Here is a 22,847-nt window from a genome sequence, read left to right on the forward strand (position 1 = left end):
CTCTGTTGCCTAGGTTGGAGTGCAGTGGTACAATCATAGCTCACTGCAGCCTCGACCTCCTGGGCCCCGGCGATCCTCTTGCCTCAGCCTCCCAAGTAGCTGGGACTACAGGCATGCACCACCATGCCTGGCTAATTTTTTAAATTTTATTTTTTGTAGAGATGGGATCTCACTATATTGCCCTGGCTGGTCTTGAACTCCCGGGCTCAAATGATCCTTCCACCTCGGCCTCCCAAAGAAGCTGGGATTATAGGTGTGAGCCACTGAGCCCTGCCATCAGGTGTGTCTTGGCAAACACACACGTTAACACCTCTCTTGTGACTGCAGGTCTTGGGGTGTGTGTATATGTTGACAGTGGTTTTCTTTCTTTCTTGTTTTGTTTGTTTGTTGTTTTTGTTTTTGAGACAGAATCTCACTCTGTCATCCAGGCTGGAGGGCAGTGGCACAATCTCAGCTCACTGCAACCTCCACCTCCCGGGTTCAAGTGATTCTCATGCCTCAGCCTCCTGGGTAGCTGGGACTCAGCTAATTTTTGTATTTTTAGTAGAGACAGGGTTTCGCCATGTTGGCCAGGCTGATCTTGAACTTCTGGCCTCAAGCAATCCTCCTGCCTCAGCCTCCCAGATCGCTGGGATTACAGGTGTGAGCCACCCACCCCTGACCCTATTTTTCTGAATACAGCTTTCCCTGTTGATTTTTTTTTTTTGAAGTTTTTTTTATTTTTTTATTTTTTTATTTTTTTATTGATCATTCTTGGGTGTTTCTCGCAGAGGGGGATTTGGCAGGGTCACAGGACAATAGTGGAGGGAAGGTCAGCAGATAAACAAGTGAACAAAGTTCTCTGGTTTTCCTAGGCAGAGGACCCTGCGGCCTTCCGCAGTGTTTGTGTCCCTGGGTACTTGAGATTCGGGAGTGGTGATGACTCTTAACGAGCATGCTGCCTTCAAGCATCTGTTTAACAAAGCACATCTTGCACTACCCTTAATCCATTCAACCCTGAGTGGATACAGCACATGTTTCAGAGAGCACAGGGTTGGGGGTAAGGTCACAGATCAACAGGATACCAAGGCAGAAGAATTTTTCTTAGTACAGAACAAAATGAAAAGTCTCCCATGTCTACCTCTTTCTACACAGACACGGCAACCATCCGATTTCTCAATCTTTTCCCCACCTTTCCCCCCTTTCTATTCCACAAAACCGCCATTGTCTTCATGGCCCGTTCTCAATGAGCTGTTGGGTACACCTCCCAGATGGGGTGGTGGCAGGGCAGAGGGGCTCCTCACTTCCCAGTAGGGGCGGCCGGGCAGAGGCGCCCCTCACCTCCCGGACGGGGCGGCTGGCTGGGCGGGGGGCTGACCCCCCCACCTCCCTCCCGGACAGGGCGGCTGGCCGGACGGGGCAGCTGGCCGGGCGGGGGGCTGACCCCCCCAACCTCCCTCCCGGACGGGGCGGCTGGCCGGGCAGAGGGGCTCCTCACTTCCCAGTAGGGGCGGCCGGGCAGAGGACTCACCCCCCCATCTCCCTCCCGGACGGGGCGGCTGGCCAGGCGGGGGGCTGACCCCCCCCACCTCCCTCCCGGACGGAACGGCTGGCCGGGCAGAGGGGCCCCTCACTTCCCAGTAGGGGCGGCCGGGCAGAGGTGCCCCTCACCTCCCGGACGGGGCGGCTGGCCAGGCGGGGGGCTAAGCCCCCCACCTCCCTCCCAGACGGGGCGGCTGGCCGGGCGTGGGGCTGACCCCCCCACCTCCCTCCCGGAGGGAGCGGCTGGCCGGGCAGAGGGGCTCCTCACTTCCCAGTAGGGGCGGCCAGGCAGAGGCGCCCCTCACCTCCCGGACAGGGCGGCTGGCCGGGCGGGGGGCTGATCCCCCCACCTCCCTCCCGGACGGGGCGGCTGGCCGGGCGGGGGGCTGACCCCCCCACCTCCCTCCCTGACGAGGTGGCTGCCGGGCGGAGACGCTCCTCACTTCCCCGACGGGGTGGCTGCTGGGCAGAGGGGCTCCTCACTTCTCAGACGGGGCGGTTGCCAGGCAGAGGGTCTCCTCACTTCTCAGACGGGGCGGCCGGGCAGAGACGCTCCTCACATCCCGGACGGGGCGGCAGGGCAGAGGTGCTCCCCACATCTCAGACGATGGGCGGCCGGGCAGAGACGCTCCTTACTTCCCAGATGTGATGGCGGCCGGGAAGAGGCGCTCCTCACTTCCTAGATGGGATGGCGGCCGGGCAGAGACACTCCTCCCTTTCCAGACTGGGCAGCCAGGCAGAGGGGCTCCTCACATCCCAGACGATGGGCGGCCAGGCGGAGACGCTCCTCACTTCCCAGACGGGGTGGCGGCCAGGCAGAGGCTGCAATCTCGGCACTTTGGGGGGCCAAGGCAGGCAGCTGGGAGGTGGTTGTAGCGAGCCGAGATCACGCCACTGCACTCCAGCCTGGGCGCCATTGAGCACTGTCCCTGTTGATTTTTAAAGTAACACATCCCATGAGACTCAAGACATCACCTTGTGCCCATTAGGGAAAAGACAGAAAAGAGGCAGATCTGTTGATATGGGACTATGGGTTGTTTTATTTTTTTTTTTTTTGATTTTGTAAAACACTGACATGGTTTAAAAGTCAAAATCATGCGATGAGTTTTTTGCAGAGAAATCTCCCTCCCGTCCCCATCCCCGCTCCCATTCCTTCCTTGCCCAGAAGGTGGCACAGTCTCGCCACCGGTCATGCCAGGAAATCCCTCAAGGTTGGTCCAAACAGAGATTACTCATTCTTTTAAATATTTTAATTTTGTTTGTAATTTTGATGAAATCCAGTTTATCGATTATTTTTCTTTTATTGTCTGTGCTTTTCGTGTCATTTGGTGTGTGGGGGCTTTTTGGTCTTTTTTCGAGATGGGTTCTCACTGTGTTGCCCAGGCTGACCTCAAACTCCTGGCCTCAAGTGGTCCACCCCAGTAGCTGGGATTACAGGCATGAGCCACTGTGCCTGGCTGCTGATTTGTTTTTTGTTTGTTGGTTTGTTTTGAGACACAGCGAGACTCTGGCTGGAGTGCAGTGGTGTGATCTTGGCTCACTGCAACCTCCACCTCCCAAGTTCAAGCGATTCTCCTGCCTCGCCCTCCCGAGTAGCTGGGACTACAGGCATGTGACACCACGCCTGGCTAATTTTTGTGTGTGTTTTTAGTAGAGATGGGGTTTCACCATGTTGGCCAGGCTGGTCTGAAACTCCTGACCTCAAATGATCTATCCACCTCGACCTTCCAAAGTGCTGGGATTACAGGCATGAGCCACTGCACCCGGCCTGCTGATTTGTTTTTAAGAGAGAAAAGAGCTCTGTGGGTCTCCTCTTGGAGATTAGGGGAAGACGCATTTATAAACGGTAAAGTTTTCTCCTCTGGGACGTATTGAATATGAAGTGGGAAAACCAGGCTTCAGTGTAACGATCTCTCTCAATAGCAAGTATGTATTGACTGATCTGCAGTGCAGCAATGCCCCTACTTGGCATTTATGCCCCACCCATCAGCATGAGAAGTTTGCATGAGGACGTTCACTGCAGCATGGCTTTACAGTAAGGAAAATTAGAAGCCACTTTGATGTTCCAACGTAGGGGAATGTTTAAATCCATAGTGACCAGTTTCTGAGGTGGAGTATTATGCAGCAGAGAAAAGGATGCGCTGAGATCTCCGTATAGTAATGTAGATAGATCTCTGAAATAGACTGCTGAGTGGAGCAAACAGAGTTGCAGGATAAAATCAATGGCTGGGCACAGTGGCTCATGCCTGTCATCCCAGCACTTTGGGAGGCCGAGGTAGGAAGATCGCTTGAGCCCTGGAGGTCAAGGCTGCAGCGAGCGCTGGTGGCGCCACTGCACTCCAGCCTCAGTGATCAGAGCTGGACCCTGTCTCAGAATTGCTTTTTTACTGCCTATGAATGGAAAAGCAGCAGTAAATCTTTTTAAAAACTTTACTTTTGGCCGGGCGCAGTGGCTCACATCTGTAATCCCAGCATTTTGGGAGGCCAAGGTGGGCGGATCATGAGGTCAGGAGATGGAGACCATCCTGGCCAACATGATGAAACCCCGTCTCTACTAAAAATACAAAAATAAGCGGGGCATGGTGCCTGTAATCCCAGCTACTCGGGAGGCTGAGGCAGGAGAATCACTTGAACCCAAAAGGTGGAGGTTGCAGTGAGCTCAGATCGCGCCACTGCACTCCAGCCTGGGTGACAGAATGAGACTCCATCTCAAAAAAACCAAACAAAACTTTACTTTTAAGTGCTGTTGGACTTTGTCTCAATACAATTTTTAAAAAAAGGATAAAATCAGGCCAGCCATGGCGGCTCTTGCCTGTAATCCCAGCACTTTGGGAGGCTGAGGTGGGCAGATCACCTGAGGTCGGAAGTTCGAGACCAGCCTGACCAACATGGAGAAACCCTGTCTCTCCTAAAAGTACAAAATTAGCCAGGCGTAGTGGCGCATGCCTGTAATCCCAGCTACTTGGGAGGCTGAGGCCGGAGAATCACTTGAACCCAGGAGGTGGAGGTTGCGATGAGCCGAGATCCCGCCATTGCACTCCAGCCTGGGCAACAAGAGCAAAACTCTGTCTCAAAAAAAAAAAAAAAAAGAAGATAAAATCGCTGTAAAAACAAGCCAGATGTGGTGGTACATGCCTGTAGTCTCAACTAAGGCTAAAGTGGGAGGATCGCTTGAGTCTAGGAGTTCAAGACCAGCCTGGGCAATGTAGCAAGACCCCATCTCTAAAAAAAAATACTATGGGATTTCTCAGGTGTGTGAATAATAGATTAGAAACAGGTCTGCATGGGGCTGAGTGCAGTGGCTCATGCCTGTAATCCCAGCACTTTGAGAGGCCAAGGGGGGCTGATCACTTGATCTCAGGAATTGAAGACCATCCTGGCCAACATGACGAAACCCTGTCTCTACTAAAAATACAAAAATTAGTTGGGTGTTTTCCCAGTACTCAGGAGTACTCTAATCCCAGTACTCGGGAGGCTGAGGCAGAAGGAACTCTTGAGGGCGGGAAGCAGAGGTTGCAGTAAGACAAGATCATACCACTGAATGACTTTTGATAATCCATCTCAAAAAAAACGAAAGAAAGAAACAGGTCTACATGATGTGTGCCCTGTCACCTCTGTGGTGTGAAGATGGGAATTAGTGCAGGTTTGTTGACGGAACGGATGGTGGGGCCTTTGAAAAATATAATTGTCTCTTTTTTTTGAGACAGAGTCTTGCTCTGTCGCCCAGGCTGGAGTGCAGTGGCATAATCTGTGCTCACACTACAACCTCCACCTCCCAGATTCAAGCCATTCTTGTGCCTCAGCCTCCCGAGTAGCTGGGAGTACAGGTGCGCACCATCACACCCAGATAATTTTTGTATTTTTCATAAAGACAGGGTTTTTCCATGTTGACCAGGGTAGTCTCGAACTCCTGACCTCAGGTGATCCTCCCGCCTCGGCCTCCCAAAGTGCTGAGATTACAGGCGTGAGCCACGATACTCAGCCACCTCTCACTATTATTGAACTTTTTCGGGGATACTGCTGAGTTACTTGGAAACAGGTTGAATCTTTTTTTTTTTTTTTTTTTCCTTGAGACAGAGTTCTACTCTTGTCCCCCAGGCTGGAGTGCAGTGGCGCAATCTCGGCTCACTGCAATCTCTGCCTCCCAGGTTCAAGCCATACTCCTGCCTCAGCCTCCTGAGTAGCTGGGATTACAGGCACCTGCCACCATGCCCAGCTAATTTTTGTATTTTTTAGTAGAGATGGGGTTTCACCATGCTGGCCAGGTTGATCTCAAACTCCCGACCTCAGGTGATCCACCCACCTCAGCCTCCCAAAGTATTGGAATTACAGGCATGAGCCACCGGGTCTGGTTCTTTTTTTTTTTTTTTGAGACAAGGCCTTGCCCTGTTGCCCAGGCCATAGTGCAGTGGTGCAATCTTGGCTCACTGCATGCAGCCTCCCCCTCCCTGGCTCAAGCAATCCTCCCACCTTAGCCTCCCAATTAGCTGAGACTGCAGGCATGTGCCACCACATCCAGCTAATTTGTATTTTCGAGTTTTGCCGTATTGGCCAGGCTGGTCTTCAACTCCTGGGCTAAAGCAATCCTCCTGCCTTGGCCTCCTAAAGCACTGGGCTTACAGGCATGAGCCACTGTACCTGGCCAAATTAATCATTTTAAAGTATATAATTGCATGGCATTAAGTACACTCACTGTGTTGCGCAACCATCATCTCTATCTAGTTCCAGAACATTCCATCACCCGAAAAGGAGACCCTGTCCCCATCAGTAGCCATTCTCCATTCCCCTCCCCCAGCCCCTGGCAGCCACTCGTCTGCTTCCTGTCTCTATGAATTTGCCTGCTGTGGGCATTTCATATCAATGGAATCATACAATATGTGGCCTTTTGTGTCTGGCTTCTCTCACTCAGCATCATGTTTTCAAAGTTCATCCACAATGTACCAGGGATCAGTGCTTCTTTCCTTTTCATGGCTGAATCGTATTCCATCGGATGGATGGACCATATTTCATTTATCCATCTGTTGATGGGCATTTGTGCTATTTCTACCTTTTGGCTTTTGTGAATACTAGAGAGGCTTCTTTTCACAAATTGGACATGGTGGCTCACCCCTGTAATCCCAGCACTTTGGGAGGCCAAGGCAGGTGAATCACTTGAGGTCAGGAGTTTGAGACCAGCTTGGCCAACATGGTGAAACCCAATCTCTACTAAAAATACAAAAATTAGCTGGGCGTGATCCCGCATGCCTGTAATCCCAGCTACTGGGGAGGCTGAGGCTTGAGAGTCACTTGAACCCAGGAGGCAGAGGTTGCAGTAAACCGAGATCATAGCACTGTGCTCTAGCCTCGGTGACAGAATGAGACTCTGTCTCAAAAAAATAAAAGACTCTTGGGAGGCAGAGGCGGGTAGATCACGAGGTCAGGAGATTGAGACCATCCTGGCTAACACAGTGAAACCCCGTCTCCACTAAAGATAGAAAAAATTAGCCAGGCGTGGCGGTGGGTGCCTGTAGTCCCAGCTACTTGGGAGGCTGAGGCAGGAGAATGGCGTGAACCCGGGAGGCGGAGCTTGCAGTGAGCCGAGGTGGCGCCGCTGCATTCCAGCCTGGGTGACAGAGCGAGACTCTGTCTCAAAATAAAATAAAATAAAATAAATAAAAGACGCTGTTGCAGGGCACAGGGTCTCACCCTGCTGTCCAGGCTGGAGCACAGTGGCACGATCATAGCTCACTGCAACCTCAACTGCCTGGGCTTAGGTAATCCTCCCATCTCAGCCTCCTGAATAGCTGGGACCACAGGTGTGCACCACCATGCCCAGCTAATTTTTAAAGTTTTTGTAGAGGCCAGGTCTCACTATGTTGCCCAGGCTGGTCTCAAACTCCTGGGTTCAAGCGATCTTCCAGCCTCAGCCTCTCAAAGCGCTGGGATTACAGGCATGAGCCACTGCACCCAGCCCCATTTCTAAAATAATAACAGTAATAGGATAATGGCAGCCAATGTCATTTGAACACTTAAAATATGCCAGACATTGTGCTTAGAACTGTTAGCGTGAGTGAGCACATTTAATTTTGAAAGCTATCCTGTGAGGTAAGTCGATACTCTTTTTTTTTTTTTTTTTTGAGACGGAGTGTTGCTCTGTCACCCAGGCTGGAGTGCAGTGGCACAATCTCGGCTCATTGAAAGCTCTGCCTTCCAGGTTCATGCCATTCTCCTGCCTCAGCCTCCCCAGTAGCTGGGACTACAGGCGCACGCCGCCACGCCCAGCCAATTTTTTTGTATTTTTAGTAGAGATGGGGCTTCACTGTGTTAGCCAGGATGGTCTCGATCTCCTGACCTCGTGATCCGCCTGCCTCGGCCTCCCAAAGTGCTGGGATTACAGGCATGAGCCACCACACCTGGCCTTTTTTTTTGAGATGGAGTTTCGCTGTTGTTGCCCAGGCTGGAGTGCAGTTACGTGATCTTGGCTCACTACAACCTCTGCCTCCCGGGTTCAAGTGATTCTCCTGCCTCAGCCTCCTAAGTAGCTGGGATTACAGGTGTGTGCCACTGCACCCAGCTAATTCTTATATTTTTAGTAGAGATGAGGTGACACCATGTTGGCTAGACTGGTCTCGAACTCCTGACCTCAGGTGATCCGCCCACCTTGGCCTCCCAAAGTGCTGGGATTACAGGCCTGAGCCATCACGCCTGGCCTGATAACTCTGTTATTCCCATTTTACAGATGAGGAAACTGAGACTCAGAGAGATTAAGTGGATTGCCGAAGGTCACACAGGCAGGATTGAGTCCAAGGAGCCTGGGATTTAACCACAGGGACCATAGAATCATGTCACCTTCCATAGAGATACAGAGAGACTTTGAGGCAAGAGGTTGCGGAAGGAAATGAGGGGCTTTGAACTAAATCAACACACACCCTTCCCATCCTGCAGAATGAGTCTGGAGAACGGCCTGTTTGTTTCACCCCCAGAGAGCGCATTATCCGCATAGCTGTCACCTGGGGCCATGACACTCCCACTCTCCTCTCTTCCAGGAGCTAGAAAAGCTAGGCCTTGGCGACAGCGTGGACCTGCACGTGTACGAGATTCCGGTTGAGTACCAAACAGTCCAGAGACTCATCCCCGCCCTGTGGGAGAAGCACAGTCCACAGGTGAGTGGTGCCAAGGGGCGGCACTTCCTCATCAGGACGTACAGGTTGGCACCCTTCATGTGGAGGACTTAGGTGGCTTTGGTCCTGATCAGATCACGTGACCAATGCCATACAGCCTTGTCTTCAAAAGGGCTTTTCAGGCCGGGCATGGTGGCTCATGCCTGTAATCCCAGCACGTTGGGAGGCCGAGGCAGGTGGATAATCTATACTCAGGAGTTCGCAACCAGCCTGGGCAACATGGCAAAACCCTGTCTCTACTAAAAATACAAAAAATTAGCCGGGTGTGATGGTGGGCGCCTGTAGTTCCAGCTACTCGGGAGGCTGAGGCAGGAGAATCGCTTGAACCCGGGAGGCGGAGGTTGCGGTGAGCCAAGATTGTGCCACTGTACTCCAGCCTGGGCAGCAGAGCAAGACCTGTCTCAAAAAAACAAAAAAACCCAAAGGGCTATCCAGGCCAAGGGTAGTGGCTCATGCCTGTAATCCCAGCACTTTGGAAGGCCAAGGCAGGAGGATTGCTTGAGTCTAGGGGTTTGAGACCAGCCTGGGCAGCATAGTGAGATCCCATCTCTACAAAAAAATTTAAAAATTAGGCATGATGGTACATGCTTATAGTCCCAGCTACTCAGAAGGCTGAGGCAGGAGGATTGCTTGAGCCCAGGAATTTAAGACTGCAGTGAGCCAAGATTTTTATGCCACTGCACTCCAGCCTGGACAACAGAACAAGTCTCTTAAAAAAACAAACAAGACCGGGCATGGTGGCTCACGCCTGTAATCCGAGCACTTTGGGATGCTGAGGTGGGTGGATCACCGGAGGTCAGGAGTTTGAGACCAGCCTGGCCAACATGGTGAAACCCTGTCTCTACTAAAAATACAGAATTAGCCAGGTGTGGTGGCGCATGCCTGTAATCCCAGCTACTTGGGAGGCGGAGGCCAGAGAATCGCTGGAACCCAGGAAGGGGAGGTTGCAGTGAGCTGAGATCGCGCCACCGCACTCCAGCCTGGGCGACAGAGCAAGACTCCATCTCAACGAAGAAACAAAAACACTGCATTGGCATTTTAACACCTGCATAGTAGCTCATTATTTATTGAACTAACTCTGCTGGATGGCTAGTTAGCTTGTTTGCAGTATTTGATTTCGATAACAAGAACAGCTGCAGTGAACAGCCTTTCATGTTTCAAATTCTTGCCTGTCTTACATGGCATACCTTTCTCCAAGAGTGACTGCAGGGTCTATTCTAGCAGCAAGAGGTCAGAAACAACACAACCCCAGGCAGAGCTCATTAAGGATGCTGCCTTTTCCCTGGCCTCAGGGGGACCCCTCTGAGTCCCACGGGCAGGCCATGTTAAGTCCTGCCCCTGTCTGTGTGCAGCTGGTGGTGCATGTGGGGGTGTCAGGCATGGCGACCACAGTCACACTGGAGAAATGTGGACACAACAAGGGCTACAAGGGGCTGGACAACTGCCGCTTCTGCCCCGGCTCCCAGTGCTGCGTGGAGGACGGGCCTGAAAGCATTGACTCCATCATCGACATGGATGCTGTGTGCAAGCGAGTCACCACGTTGGGCCTGGATGTGTCGGTGACCATCTCGCAGGATGCCGGCAGGTAGGGCCCTGTGGGGTGGGAGTGAGTGGGGATTTCCCTCCTCCACCCACTGAGCCTGGTGTAGAACAAGCCAAGCGTGTTGACCTTGGCCTCTTTGGACCAAGCACTCAGTGTATAGTATTTGTACGTAGCAGGCGCCGTTGGTTCTGCTCCTGGGACTCATGGATCTGCCCACTTCTCCCCACCATCACGGTCCCCACCAAGGCCCCCAGCATCTCCCACCTGGACACTGCCCCAGCCTCCATCTCAGTCTTCCTCCCTGCTGCCTCCACCCCAACCCAAGCAGTCAGTTTCTGTGTTAATTTCCTGGAGCTGCTATAACAAATACCCACAAACTGGGTGGTTTCATATAACAGAAATGTATTGTCTAACAGCCTTGGAAGTCAGAAGTCCAAGGTCAAGGTGGTAGCAGGGCTGGTTCCTTCTGGAGGTGCTGAGGGTGAATCTGTCCCAGGCCTCTCTCCTGCAGCTGGTGGCTGCCGGCCGTCCTTGGCTTGTAGACACATCGCTCCAGTCCCCACCCCTATCCTCACATCACTTTCTTCCCTTTGTGTGTGGCTGTGTGGTCTTCTTATTAGGACACCAGTCATTATATTTAGGACTCATCCTAATCCAGTATGACTTTTTTTTTTTTTTTTTTTTTTTTGAGACGGAGTTTTGCTCTTGTTGCCCAGCCTGGAGTGCAATGGCGTGATCTCAGCTCACTGCAACCTCCACCTCTTGGGTTCAAGCAGTTCTCCTGCCCCAGCCTCCCAAGTAGCTGGGATTATAGGCATGCACCACCACGCCCGGATAATTTTATACTTTTATTAGAGACAGGGTTTCTCCACGTTGGTCAGGCCGGTCTCGAACTCCCGACCTCAGGTGATTCACCCACCTCTGCCTCCCAAAGTGCTGGGATTACAGGCGTGAGCCACTGCGCCCAGCCGACCTCATCTTAATTTAACTAATTACATCTGCAAAGATCCTCTTTCCAAATAAGGTGACATTCTTTTTTTTTGAGATGGAGTTTTGCTCTTGTTGCCCAGGCTGGAGTGCAATGGCACAATCTCGGCTCACTGCAACCTCCGCCTCCTGGGCTCAAACAATTGTTCTGCTCCAGGCTACCAAGTAGCTGGGATTACAGGCGTGCATCACCAGACCCAGCAAATTTTTTGTATTTTTAGTAGAGATGGGGTTTCACCATGTTGGTCAGGCTGGTCTCGAACTCCCGATCTCAGGTGATCCACCCTCCTCAGCCTCTCAAAGTGCTGGGATTATAGGCATGAGCCACCAAACCTGGCCCAAATAAGGTCACATTCTGAGGTCCCAGGTGAACACGAATGTTGAGGGAGATGATTCTATTGCAAAAGGTCTTTTATAAATTTAAATCAGGGCCAGGCGCAGTGGCTCATGCCTATAATCCTAGCACTTCGGGAGGCCAAGGCAGGAGGATCGCTTGAGCCCAGGAGTTTAAGACCAGCCTGGGCAACATAAGGAGACCCCATCTAACAAATAAAAAAAATAGCAGGCTGAGACAAGAGGATTCCTTGAGCTTGGAGTTCGAGGCTGCAGTGAGCTGTGATAGCGCCACTGCACTTCAGTCTGGGCAACAGAGCAAGACCCTGTTGGCTCTAAATAAATAAATGCATGTGTTCCTTTCCTAGACCTTCCCTATGGCTCCCATTGCACATAGAATAAAATTCCAACCCTGGCCCTTGGCCCGCCTCTCCACCCCGCTCTGCCTCTACTCATCCCGTATCCATTGCACTCCAGAAACATAAACCAGCTTCCTCCTGCTCCTCAAACACACCAAGCTCACTCCAGCCTCAGGGCCTTTGAATGCCCTATGGCCTCTGCCCAAAACACCTTCCTCTGGGAACACCTCTTTCCAGTCTTTTTTTTTTTTTTTGAGATGGAGTCTCGCTCTGTAGCACAGGCTGGAGTGCACTGGCGTGATCTTGGCTCACTGCAACCTCCGCCTCTGACGTTCAAGTGATTATCCTGCCTCAGCCTCCCAAGTAGCTGGGATTACAGGCACGCGCCATCATTCCCAGCTAACTTTTGTATTTTTATTAGAGGCGGGGTTTTACCATATTGGCCACACCAGGGTGGTCTCGAACTCCCGACCTCAAGTGATCCACCCACCTCAGCCTCCCAAAGTGCTGGGATTATAGGCCTGAGCCACCACGCCTGGCCCTCTTTCCAGTCTTAATTCCAACACGAGTCACCTCCTTGTGACTTGTAGGCCTCTCCAACTCCCCAGACCAAGTTATACCCTCCTAGCACCAGCTTCCTCACTTTTCCCTAATCTGTGCGCTTGTCCAACTCAAAGGCGGCTATTGGTCAATGCAGTTGAGTAGCTGAAGGAAGGAATGCCTGGATTTACCATCAGGATTTTTGTTTCTGGAGACAGGATCTCGCTCTGTTGCATAGGCTGGAGTCAAGTGGTATAATCACAGCTCACTGCAGCCTCCATCTCCTGGGATTAAGTGATCCCCCACCTCAGCCTCCCGAGTAGCTGGGACTACAGATGGACACCACCACGTCCAGCTAATTTTTGTATTTTTTGTAGAGATAGAATCTTGCTGCATTGCCCAGGCAGGTCTTGAATTCCTGGGCTCAAGTGATCCTTGTGCCTCGGCCTCCCAAAGTGCTGGGATTATAGGCAAAAGCCACCGCACACCACTGAGTTCTTTTTAAAGCTAACTTTTTCTCTTTTTTAATTGAAAACTAATTGTTATTTAGTTGTTTATTTATTTTGACAGGATCTCGTTCTGTATCCCAGGCTAGAGTGCAGTGGCAAAATCACAGCTCATTGCAGCCTTGACTTTTTGGGCTTAGGTGATCCTCCCACCTCAGCCTCCCAGGTAGCACAACCAAACCCAGCTTATTTATTTATTTATTTATTTATTTATTTATTTATTTATTTATTTTGAGACAGAGTCTTGCTCTGTCGCCCAGGCCGGAGCCAGGCTGCAGTATTGTGGCACAATCTTGGCTTGCTGCAACCTCCACCTCCCGGGTTCAAGCGATTCTCCTGCCTCAGCCTCCTGAGTAGCTGGGATTACAGGTGCCCACCACCACACCCAGCTAATTTTTGTATTTTTAGTAGAGATAGGGTTTTATCATGTTGGCCAGGCTGGTCTCGAACTCCTGACCTCAGGTGATTCGCCTGCCTCGGCCTCCCAAAGTGCTGGGATTACAGGCATGAGCCACCGCGCCTGGCCTAATTTTATTTTATTTTAGTTTTTTTGAGACTGTGTCTAGTCTTGTCACCCAGGCTGGAGTGCAGTGGCTCGATCTTGTTGCACTGCAGCCTCCATCTCCCGGGTCAAGCGATTCTCCTGCCTCAGCCTCCGGAGTAGCTGGGATTACAGGCACCCACCACCACACCCAGCTAATTTTTGTATTTTTAGTAGAGATGGGGTTTCACCATGTTGCCCAGGCTGGTGCTGAACTTCTGAGCTCAAGCAATATGCCCACCTTGGCCTCCCAAGGTGCTAGAATTACAGGTGTGAGCCTCCGCACCCAGCTCAATTTTCTTTCTTTTTTTTTTAAAGACAAGAGTTTCGCTCTTGTTGCCCAGGCTGGAGTGCAATGGCAGAATCTCAGCTCACCACAACCTCTGCCTCCCAGGTTCAAGTGATTCTCCTGCCTCAGCCTCCCAAGTAGCTGGGACTACAGGTGCCTGCCACCACGCCCAGAAAATGTTTGTGTTTTTACTTGAGATGAGGTTTCACCATGTTGGCCAGGCTGGTCTTGAACTCCTGACCTCAGGTGATCCACCCGCCTTGGCCTTACAAAGTGCTGGGATTACAGGCGTGAGCCACCGCGCCCGGCCACCCAGCCTAATTTTTTTGTATTTTTGGTAGAGACAAGGTGTTGCAATGTTGCCCAGGCTGGTCTCGAACTCATGGAGTCAAGGGATCCTCCCACTTCAGCCTCCCAAAGTGCTGGGACTGCAGGTGTGAGCCACCATACCCAGCTTCCATCAGTCTCTTTATAAAATTAATTTTTAATCATAGGTAACTCTAGAACATATCCTCATATGTCTAATTGGGAAAAATTCTCATTCCCTCTCTTTTTCCGTAGTGGTCCCTCTGATAAGTCAGACACGGAAACTATGAAGCTCCTACTGACTGACACGTTTCCGTACATATATACGTCACTTGGCCTGCTGCTTTACGATTTTGTCTTGTTTTGCTTTGCTTTTACGTGGATGGAGTCACACGGCGAAAGTCACACTTTACTGAGAATTCTCTTCCTCAGTTTTCATTCGTGAGTGTTCAACATGCGTCTGGCGAGTTCTCCATTTTTTTCTGGCTGTACCACATTCCTTGTAAACGGATTCATAGGATTCCATGGTGTGGATAAACCAGAGTTTACTAAGCCACTCCCTGTCAGTGGGCTTTAGGTTGCTTTCTGTTTTCCTGCTTTTATACATAATATGGTGGGGAGCATCCCTGTTTGTACTTTCTTGTACCCTTGTGCAGATGGTTCCTGAGGGTAGATCTAAAAATGGGAAATAGGCCAGGCGTGGTGGCTCACGCCTGTAATCCCAGCACTTTGGGAGGCCGAGGCAGGCGAATCACTCAAGGTCAGGAGTTCCAGACCTGCCTGGCCAACATGGTGAAACCCCGTCTCTACTAAAAATATAAAAATTAGCCGGATGTGGTGGCAGGCACCTGTAATCCCAGCTGCTCGGGAGGCTGAGGCAGGAGAATCGCTTGAACCCGGGAGGCGGAGGTTGGAGTGAGCCAAGATCTCAACACTCCACTCCAACCTGGGCGAGAGTATGACTCCGTCTCAAAAAAATAAATAAATAAAAATAAAAACTGGAAATAGGGCCAGGCACTGTGGCTCACACCTGTAATCCCAGCACTTTGGGAGGCTGAGGTAGGCAGATCACTACAGGTCAGGAGTTTCACAACAGCCTGGCCAGCGTGGTGAAACCCTGTCTCTACTAAAAATACAAAAATTAGCCAGACGTGGTGTGGCCCACGCCTGTAATCCCAGCTACTCGGGAGGCTGAAGCAGGAGAATCACTTGAGCCGAGGAGGCAGAAGTTGCACTGAGCTGAGGTTGTGCCACTGCACTCCAGCCTGAGCAACAGAGCAGACTCTGTCTCAAAAAAAAAAAAAAAAAAAAGCCAGTGGTGGTGGTGCACACCTGTAGTCCCAGCTACTCAGGAGGGTGGGGTAGGAGGATCACTGGAGGCCAGGAGTTTGCACTCCAAACTGAGTGACAGAGTGAGACCCTGTCTCAATAAACAAAAAATGGAAATACCAGGTTGTAAAGTCTGGGTGATTATAATTTTACTAGCCTGACAAATTGCCTTCCACACGGGGACAACCAGCGTGCATTCCCACCAGCAACAGCTCACTCTGCCCATTTCCCCACATGTGCCACAGCACTGGGAGTTGTCAATTTGTGTGTGTGTGTGTGTGTGTGTGTGTGTGTGTGTGTGTGTGTTTAAAGAGACAGGATCTCACTCTCTCACCCAGGCTGAGTGCAGTGGTGCAGTCATGGCTCACTGCAGCCTTGACCTCCTGGGCTCAAGCAATCCTCCCGCCTCAACCTCCTGAGTAGCTGGGACTACAGGCACGTGCCACCACCCCTGGTGATTTTTTTTTCATCTTTGCCAACCTGGGGAGGGAGGAGAGTGTTATTCCATCTTGTGGGTTGCTGGTAAGGCTGGGGTCTCCCCTTGGTTTTGGATGGGTACTGTCACCTTGGTCTACAGATTGCCCCTCTGACCCCGTTTTGGTCTCTCTCTTACCCGCCATGCCCTGCGGCTTAGATATCTCTGCGACTTTACCTACTACACCTCTTTGTACCAGAGTCACGGTCGATCAGCCTTCGTCCACGTGCCCCCACTGGGGAAGCCGTACAACGCGGACCAGCTGGGCAGGGCACTGAGAGCCATCATTGAGGAGATGTTGGACCTCCTGGAGCAGTCAGAGGGCAAAATCAACTATTGCCACAAACACTGAGGGACGCTTAGGTCTCCTAAGACCTCATCTTGCTGGGGACCCCACGAGGGGACATCCACCCTCTGGGGTGTGGCCAGGAAAAGACAAGCTCTTCAGCTTGGGGATCCGATCTGGAAGAGAGATTCTGATCTGCCCACCTCCTCTTCCTCCTTCTCTACAAAAGCTCCGGTTGATTTGAGGGAAGTGGTGAAATTTTTTTTTCTCCCATTTTCCTCCCTGCATCTGGGGACACAGCTGCCGTGACCAGGGAGGCCAGCCTGGGAGGTCCAGATGCCCAGGGAGAATCTTGGTCTGGTGGATCCATGAGCTGCGATACCACGGCTGGGGCCATGTGTTCACCTGCTTTCCTGTCCATTGGTGAAGGAATTTCAGAATTCATTTTATATCCAAGACTGGCTTTTACCAAATTTAAAAGCCTCTCAATGCGTCCTCGACCTTGAACTGTGCTCAACAGCCTGGCCCTTTCTGGGGCCACCCTGGGATATGGCATTTTTTCTTTCTTTCTTTCTTTCTTTCTTTCTTTCTTTCTTTCTTTCTTTCTTTCTTTCTTTCTTTCTTTTCTTTCTTTTCTTTCTTTCTTTCTTTCTTCTCTCTCTCTCTTTTTTTTTTTAAATAGTGCTAGTTTGGGCACAGAGTAATTTATATTCCCTTTGGTTAAAATGCAGGCTTTTTAGCCAACAACAAAAGTGTTTTCCCCCCACCCCCACTCGCCCACCAGGGTGAGGCCACTTTTGCCTCCTGCCCTGAAAATTGGACTTAAGATGCCATGTCTTGGCCGGGCGCAGTGGCTCATGCCTGTAATCCCAGCACTTTGGAAGGCCAGGGTGGGCGGATCACCTGAGATCAGGAGTTCAAGATCAGCCTGGCCAACATGGTGAAACCCTGCCTCTACTAAAAATACAAAAATTAGCCGGGCATGGTGATGAGTGCCTGTAGTCCTAGCTACTTGGGAGGCTGAGGCTGGAGAATCGCTTGAACTTGGGAGGCAGAGGTTGCAGTGAGCTGAGATTGCACAGCTGCACTCCAGCCTGGGTGACAGAGCGAGACTCTGTCTCAAAACAATTGGACTTAAGATGGTATGTCTTTGTTTTAGGGCCAAAAATGAGGCCCCTTTGCTTAAGGCATGGGGTCCGTGGCCAGGCGACGGGGTGGGACTGCCGCCCCAGATGTGGCCATGGGGGTCGTGGTCCTTTCAACACCAAGCTATGAGCTGTTGCCATGGAGACCAGGGCCACCTGTGGAAAGGCGGATTTTGTCTGCTTTTGACTTTTCTTTTTTAATATGTAAAACTCCACATCAGCGGAAACCCCCCCCCCCCCCACTTCTGGCCTGGAGCTTCAAGGTTTTGGTGCTGGGACGAGTTTGTTGTTCTCCTTAGCGGGGTGGCACGGGGGGCTCAAAACGGGGGCGCGGGGGCTGGAGTTGGCAGAGCTCTGCATGTCCCGGCATGTCTGGGCAGGAGGAATTCCGGGCGGCCAAAGGGTTTTATGTAGATTGCTTTTGGACACTCGCCCAGGAGTCAGGAGTCGATTTTTATCTCACTTCCTGGTAACCTTGAACTTACCAGGCAGGGATGAGATGATGTAAACTTCCTCAGATGACGTAAGTTCAGCCACATCTTGCTGCCCATTAGGGAGAGAGGACGACCCCCACAGTGAAACTAATTGAGTGAAATGCACGTTCTGGAAATCAGTTTCTATTTTGGCCTGGGGGAATGTGGCTATACTGCTTCCCTGAGTGTGACACAGTTGGAATCTAATCTTGTTGGTTTCCCAACATCTAGGTTTTTGTTTTGTTTTGTTTTGTTTTTTTGTGATAGGGTCTTGTTCTGTTGACCAGGCTGGAGTACAGTAGTGTGATCATGGATCACTGCAGCCTCTACCTCCCGGGCTCAAGTGATCCTCCCATCTCAGCCTCCTGAGTAGCTGGGACTACAGGCATGCACCACCACACCTGGCTAATTTTTAAATTTTTTATACAGACAGGGTTTTGCCATGTTGCCCAGGCTGGTCTCGAACTCCTGGACTCAAACTGATCCTCCTTTCTCGGCCTCCCAAAGTGCTGGGATTATAGGCATGAGCCACTGCACCCAGCCCAGTTCTTTCTTAAAGCAGCTGAGAGTTTTGTTTTCTTCAGCGTTCACCTTCCTTGTCTCCAGTTCTGATGCTGACAGTGGTTCCTACCTCTGTTGGGTTTCTAGATAGTTTGGGAACGGGATTGATGGGTTTCTGTGAAACACATTTTCCAAGTCTTGGGCTTTCTCTGGAGGGGAAGGTGGATGCTGGCGGGTGACTTGTAGTGGGCGCCTGGCAGTGGGTGTGGACTGTAACTGACAGGTGGAAATGAGTAGGGACACTATTGTTCCCTCCATGCCAGCCTTTTTTTTTGCTGGAAATGCCCCCTCCACACCCCTGGTAGCTCTGTGTCCTGAGAAATCCAGAGTGTGGGAGACATCACTGCATCTGTCCCCCCAGCTTCTGTGAAGGGAAGCTGTGGCCTCTTTTGAATGTGGGGAACAACTGAAGACTCAGGGGTCACCCAGAGGTCTGGTGGAAAGCAACTTCAGGTTTCATCTTGCTCTATTCCTCAAAGGTCTGGTCTCTGGGCCTCTGAGGAGAAAACAGGTCTAGCCAAGACAGGGGCAAAATGGGGAAGGGGGTGTGCCAGGCCTGAACTGAGCTAAGCACCTGCCCCGGGCTCCACACTTCCATCCTTCTTTTGTCTTCATTTCGCCTCTGTGTTTAAAGCACTGTGTGACATAGCTCCTTAGAGATATAACCTATTGTCTGCTCATTGTCAAGTGTGTGTGTGTCATCTTTGTGTTCTTGCAGTGGTTTCACATTTCCTTACCGAGTCAAGCCAGTATCCCATCCTTCCTCATAATGCACAAGATTTGGCTCATTTTATTTTTCTCATTGTTATTTTTTATTTTTATTTTTTGAGACGGATTCTCACACTGTCACCCGGGCTAGAGTGCAATGGCGTGATCTCGGCTCACTGCAACCTCCAACTCCTGGGTTTACACAATTCTCCTGCCTCAGCCTCCCCAGTAGCTGGGATTACAGGCGCCCGTCACCACACCTGGCTAATTTTTGTATTTTTAGTAGAGATGCAGCTTCACCATGTTGCCAGGCTGGTCTTGAAATCCTGACCTCAGGTGATCTGCCTGCCTTGGCCTCCCAAAGTGCTGGGATTACAGGTGTGAGCTACTGTGCCTGGCCAAGTTTTTTACAAATATTTTTCTTTTGGTGGAACTCATCTGTGCACTCTCTGGTGTGTTTTTCCACCTTTGTTGGGTCTTGGCTTAAAATATCCTCATGTGGGCTAGGTGTGGTTACTCACACCTGTAATCCTAGCACTTTGGGAGGTTGAGGCAGGAGAATCCCTTGAGCCAGGAGTTCAAGACCAGCCTGGGCAACATAGCAAGAAACCCCATATCTATCAAAACATACAAAAATTAGCCAGATGTGGTGGTGCATACCTGTGGTCCCAGATACTCAGGAGGCTGAGGCAGGAGGATCACCTGTGCCTGGGAGGTTGAAGCCCCAGTGAGCCATGATCACACCACTGTAGTCCAGCCTGGGTGACACAGCAAGACTCTCTCAAAAAAAAAAAAAAAAAAATCCTCATGCAAGAAGGTAAGGACCAAGTCCCATTCCCTCTTGCCTCATTTTCAGAGCCTGGGGTAGGGGCTACAGGTGGCATAGGAAGGGTCTGCAATGTGGGTGGGACTTGGCAGGTGTTGGGAAGAGGAATAGGGGTGGCAAGTGTCAATGGTGAAAAGACAGGCTGAGGGGTGTGGTGGGAAGGCTGGGGGAGAAAGGTGAGAAGTGATTGGGGGGGCTTCCCTGATGAGTCCTCATGGAGGGTGCTGGTGCTGAGGCAGGGAACAGGGGTGCAGGGACAGTGATCAGGGCACCTGGTGCCCTGACCAACTTGATGATGGCATCTCTTTTAAGATGCCCAAGTCTGTGCACCTTTATTCCTTTATTCGGCCCCTAGCACCCCCTCCCCAACCCAAAGAAGGTCAGTAGCATGCGTGTGGGGATGTAGCTCAAAAAAGAAATAAGATGGAGTGGAAAGGAAAGAAAGGAAGAAGCAGGAATTCAAGGTGGGTGAGCTGAGCTTGGGGCCACCTAGCCCACCTGCTCCAATCAAGGGCTGGAACAAACCTGAGGCCACTTGGAGAGGCAGGGCTGGGCAGGGACAGGGGGTGGGGGCCGAAATCACAGCTTCCCCATCAGAGCCAGATGTGTGAAGGAAATGTCCCAGATGGCAGTAGTTTCTTGGCAAGGAGGGGAATCCTGGAGATGGTTCATGTCTGTGATCCCAGCGCTTTGGGAGGCTGAGGTGGGAGGATTGCTTGAGCCCGGGAGTTCGAGACCAGCCCTGGGCAACATGGCGAGACCCCATCTCTACAGAAATTTAAAAAAAATTAGCCAGTTGTGGTGTCAAGCACCTGTAGTCCCAGCTACTTGGGAGGCTAAGTTGGGAGGCTTATCTGAGCCCGGGAGGTGAAGGCTGCAATGAGCCATGATTACACTACTGTACCCCAGCCTGGGCAACAGAGCAAGACCCTGTCTCAAAATTAAGAAAAATAAAAGGGGGGGGGGGCAGGCGCAGTGGCTTACGCCTGTTATCCCAGCACTTTGGGAGGCCAAGGCGGACTGATCACTTGAGGCCAGGAGTTTGGGGCCAGCCTGGCCAACATAGCAAAACCTCATCTCTAGTAAAAATACAAAAATTAGTCAAGAGTGGATGGTGCGTGCCTGTAATCCCAGCTACCTGGGAGGCTGAGACAGGAGAATTGCTTGAACCTGGGAGGCAGAGGTTGCAGTGGTGTGAGATCACGCCACTGCATTCCAGACTGGGCAACATAGCAAGACTCTGTCACACACACACACACGAAAAGAATTCCCTGCTCTGCTTTTCTGCTCGTTGCTGGCATAGAAACATCTAGAACAGAAAGTATCCACTCTGGGGCAGGTGGGAGAGCTGGAAAAGTAGATTCAAGATGCCTTTTAGTCTTGGAAGTTTCTTCCAGGAAGCAAGACCAGCTGGTATGTTTACACCTGCACTCCAGTGCCCTGGGGAGGTGACCGGGTGGAGGGAGATGGCTCATGGAAATCTGTCCCGCACAGCCGGCCCCCTTTTGGCTGCCACTGTCTAGACTGCTGGCCTTTGACCTCTCTGCCTCTTGTGGCGTCTGAACCTAGACGTCCCTTTTGGAGACAGCTGGACAAAGCCCTATTCTCCGCAGCCCCAGCCTCTATCCTGAGGCCTCTGGGAGCCGTGTGACGGCCAGCGTGGGGTGCTGATCATGGTCAAGGAGGCAGGTCTTTGCCAGGTTGCCCCATGCAGCCACCCATCCTCAGCATCCTAACTTGAGGGGACAGGAGAGGGCTTTGTTTTTATAATCCGGATTAAATTTCCCTTCCCTGGGCACAAGTGCCTCATGAGGGCCCGGGGCTGCTGGGTGGGAGGGAAAGCATCCCCGTTTTTGCAGTGAGGAGGCCGGCCGAGGGCTGGGGTTCCACTTAGACCCTTGGCAGAATGGCTGTTGAGGGGCAGGCGCAGCCCAGTGCCCACGTCTGGAAAGCTAATTCCCGGGTGGACGCTGAACATACCTGCTGAGAGACTCTGTCCCCTGGTTTCCAGGACAGTTGTCACAAGCTGAGTGGGGGGGGACTCCAAGGACTTCAGGGACCCAGTCCCACCCCAAACTGCTCCCCCTCCCCGAAATTCCCTTTCTCCTCCTGCTCTTTCTCCCCGCTGTGCCTCCCCCAGTTACCCACAGAAGTGCCTGCCTCTCCAGCGCTCACAGAACACACAAAAAGGGACAGGAAGGTCACTGGGTGGTGGCCGTGGCTCCTGATGATCCAGACCAGCGTCTGGCCCAAGCCATTCAGAGGTGGGGTCTGGGGCCTGGGGGTTTTGTGTCGTGACACTTTGTCTCGAGGAGATTCCACATAGGGATTTGAATTAGGCTTTCTGCTTGCCAAGGCCTGTGGCATCTGAGCCTGGCTGAGGGCCGGGCAAGCCTCCCCTGAGCCTTTGGAAGCCGAGTTCACTCTCTGCCTGCCCAGGGGAGCACCGGCTTGGTTTTGGGGGCTCCTCTAACATCTCAGGTTTTTCTCTTTTCTTAAATTTCTTTCTAGGAAAAAACCCTTCCCTGCCAAAGGTGACTGTGTTTTCTGCCGCCAAAGCAGGGCCCGGTCCCTCCAGGCTCAGCGTAGCTTCTCCCTGACCCCCGCCCTAGAACTTTTGCCAGTGCCTTTTCTGAAACTCCTGTGTCCCGGACCCCCCAGGCGGAGAAGGATATGCCGGATTCTGCCTGGGGCTGGGCTCTAGGAGACCCCAAATTTGACACCACAGAAAGCAAATAAAACACTTGAAATACGCATACATTTCCTGTGTGTCCTTATGTGGGGCTGGAGTTCACCTGGGTGCCCGGGGATAGAGGGGACCCTGTGTCACTGGGTTTCTATTCTCAGTGGTGCTGGGCCCAGGGCAGCTGGTGACCATGTGCTGAGTGAGTGAGAGGAGGGGAATTCTGCCCCCAGTGGTCTCCTTCCTCAAAATCAGAGGCCTGGCCGAGCGCAGTGG

At 51.7% G+C, this 22,847-nt stretch overlaps 1 protein-coding gene across 7 annotated transcripts in view; it reads left to right on the plus strand.

The window, feature by feature from the left end:
* Positions 1–22,644, plus strand: part of PGPEP1 (pyroglutamyl-peptidase I) — a 30,894-nt gene extending 8,250 nt beyond the window's left edge. The window contains exons 3-6 of one of the 7 annotated variants that reach the window (XM_055372166.2): positions 8,547–8,663; positions 10,034–10,266; positions 14,341–14,526; positions 16,049–22,644. In XM_055372166.2, the coding sequence (XP_055228141.1) occupies positions 8,547–8,663; positions 10,034–10,266; positions 14,341–14,526; positions 16,049–16,241 (729 nt within the window). In that variant the 3' untranslated portion in view covers positions 16,242–22,644. The remainder of the gene's footprint in view (positions 1–8,546; positions 8,664–10,033; positions 10,267–14,340; positions 14,527–16,048) is intronic. The other 6 variants (XM_055372167.2, XM_055372168.2, XM_063701818.1 and 3 more) reach the window with 6 other exon arrangements.
* Positions 22,645–22,847: the final 203 nt, after the last annotated feature.

This window comes from Gorilla gorilla, chromosome 20 (genome assembly GCF_029281585.2).
Source record: "Gorilla gorilla gorilla isolate KB3781 chromosome 20, NHGRI_mGorGor1-v2.1_pri, whole genome shotgun sequence".
NCBI lineage: Eukaryota > Metazoa > Chordata > Mammalia > Primates > Hominidae > Gorilla > Gorilla gorilla.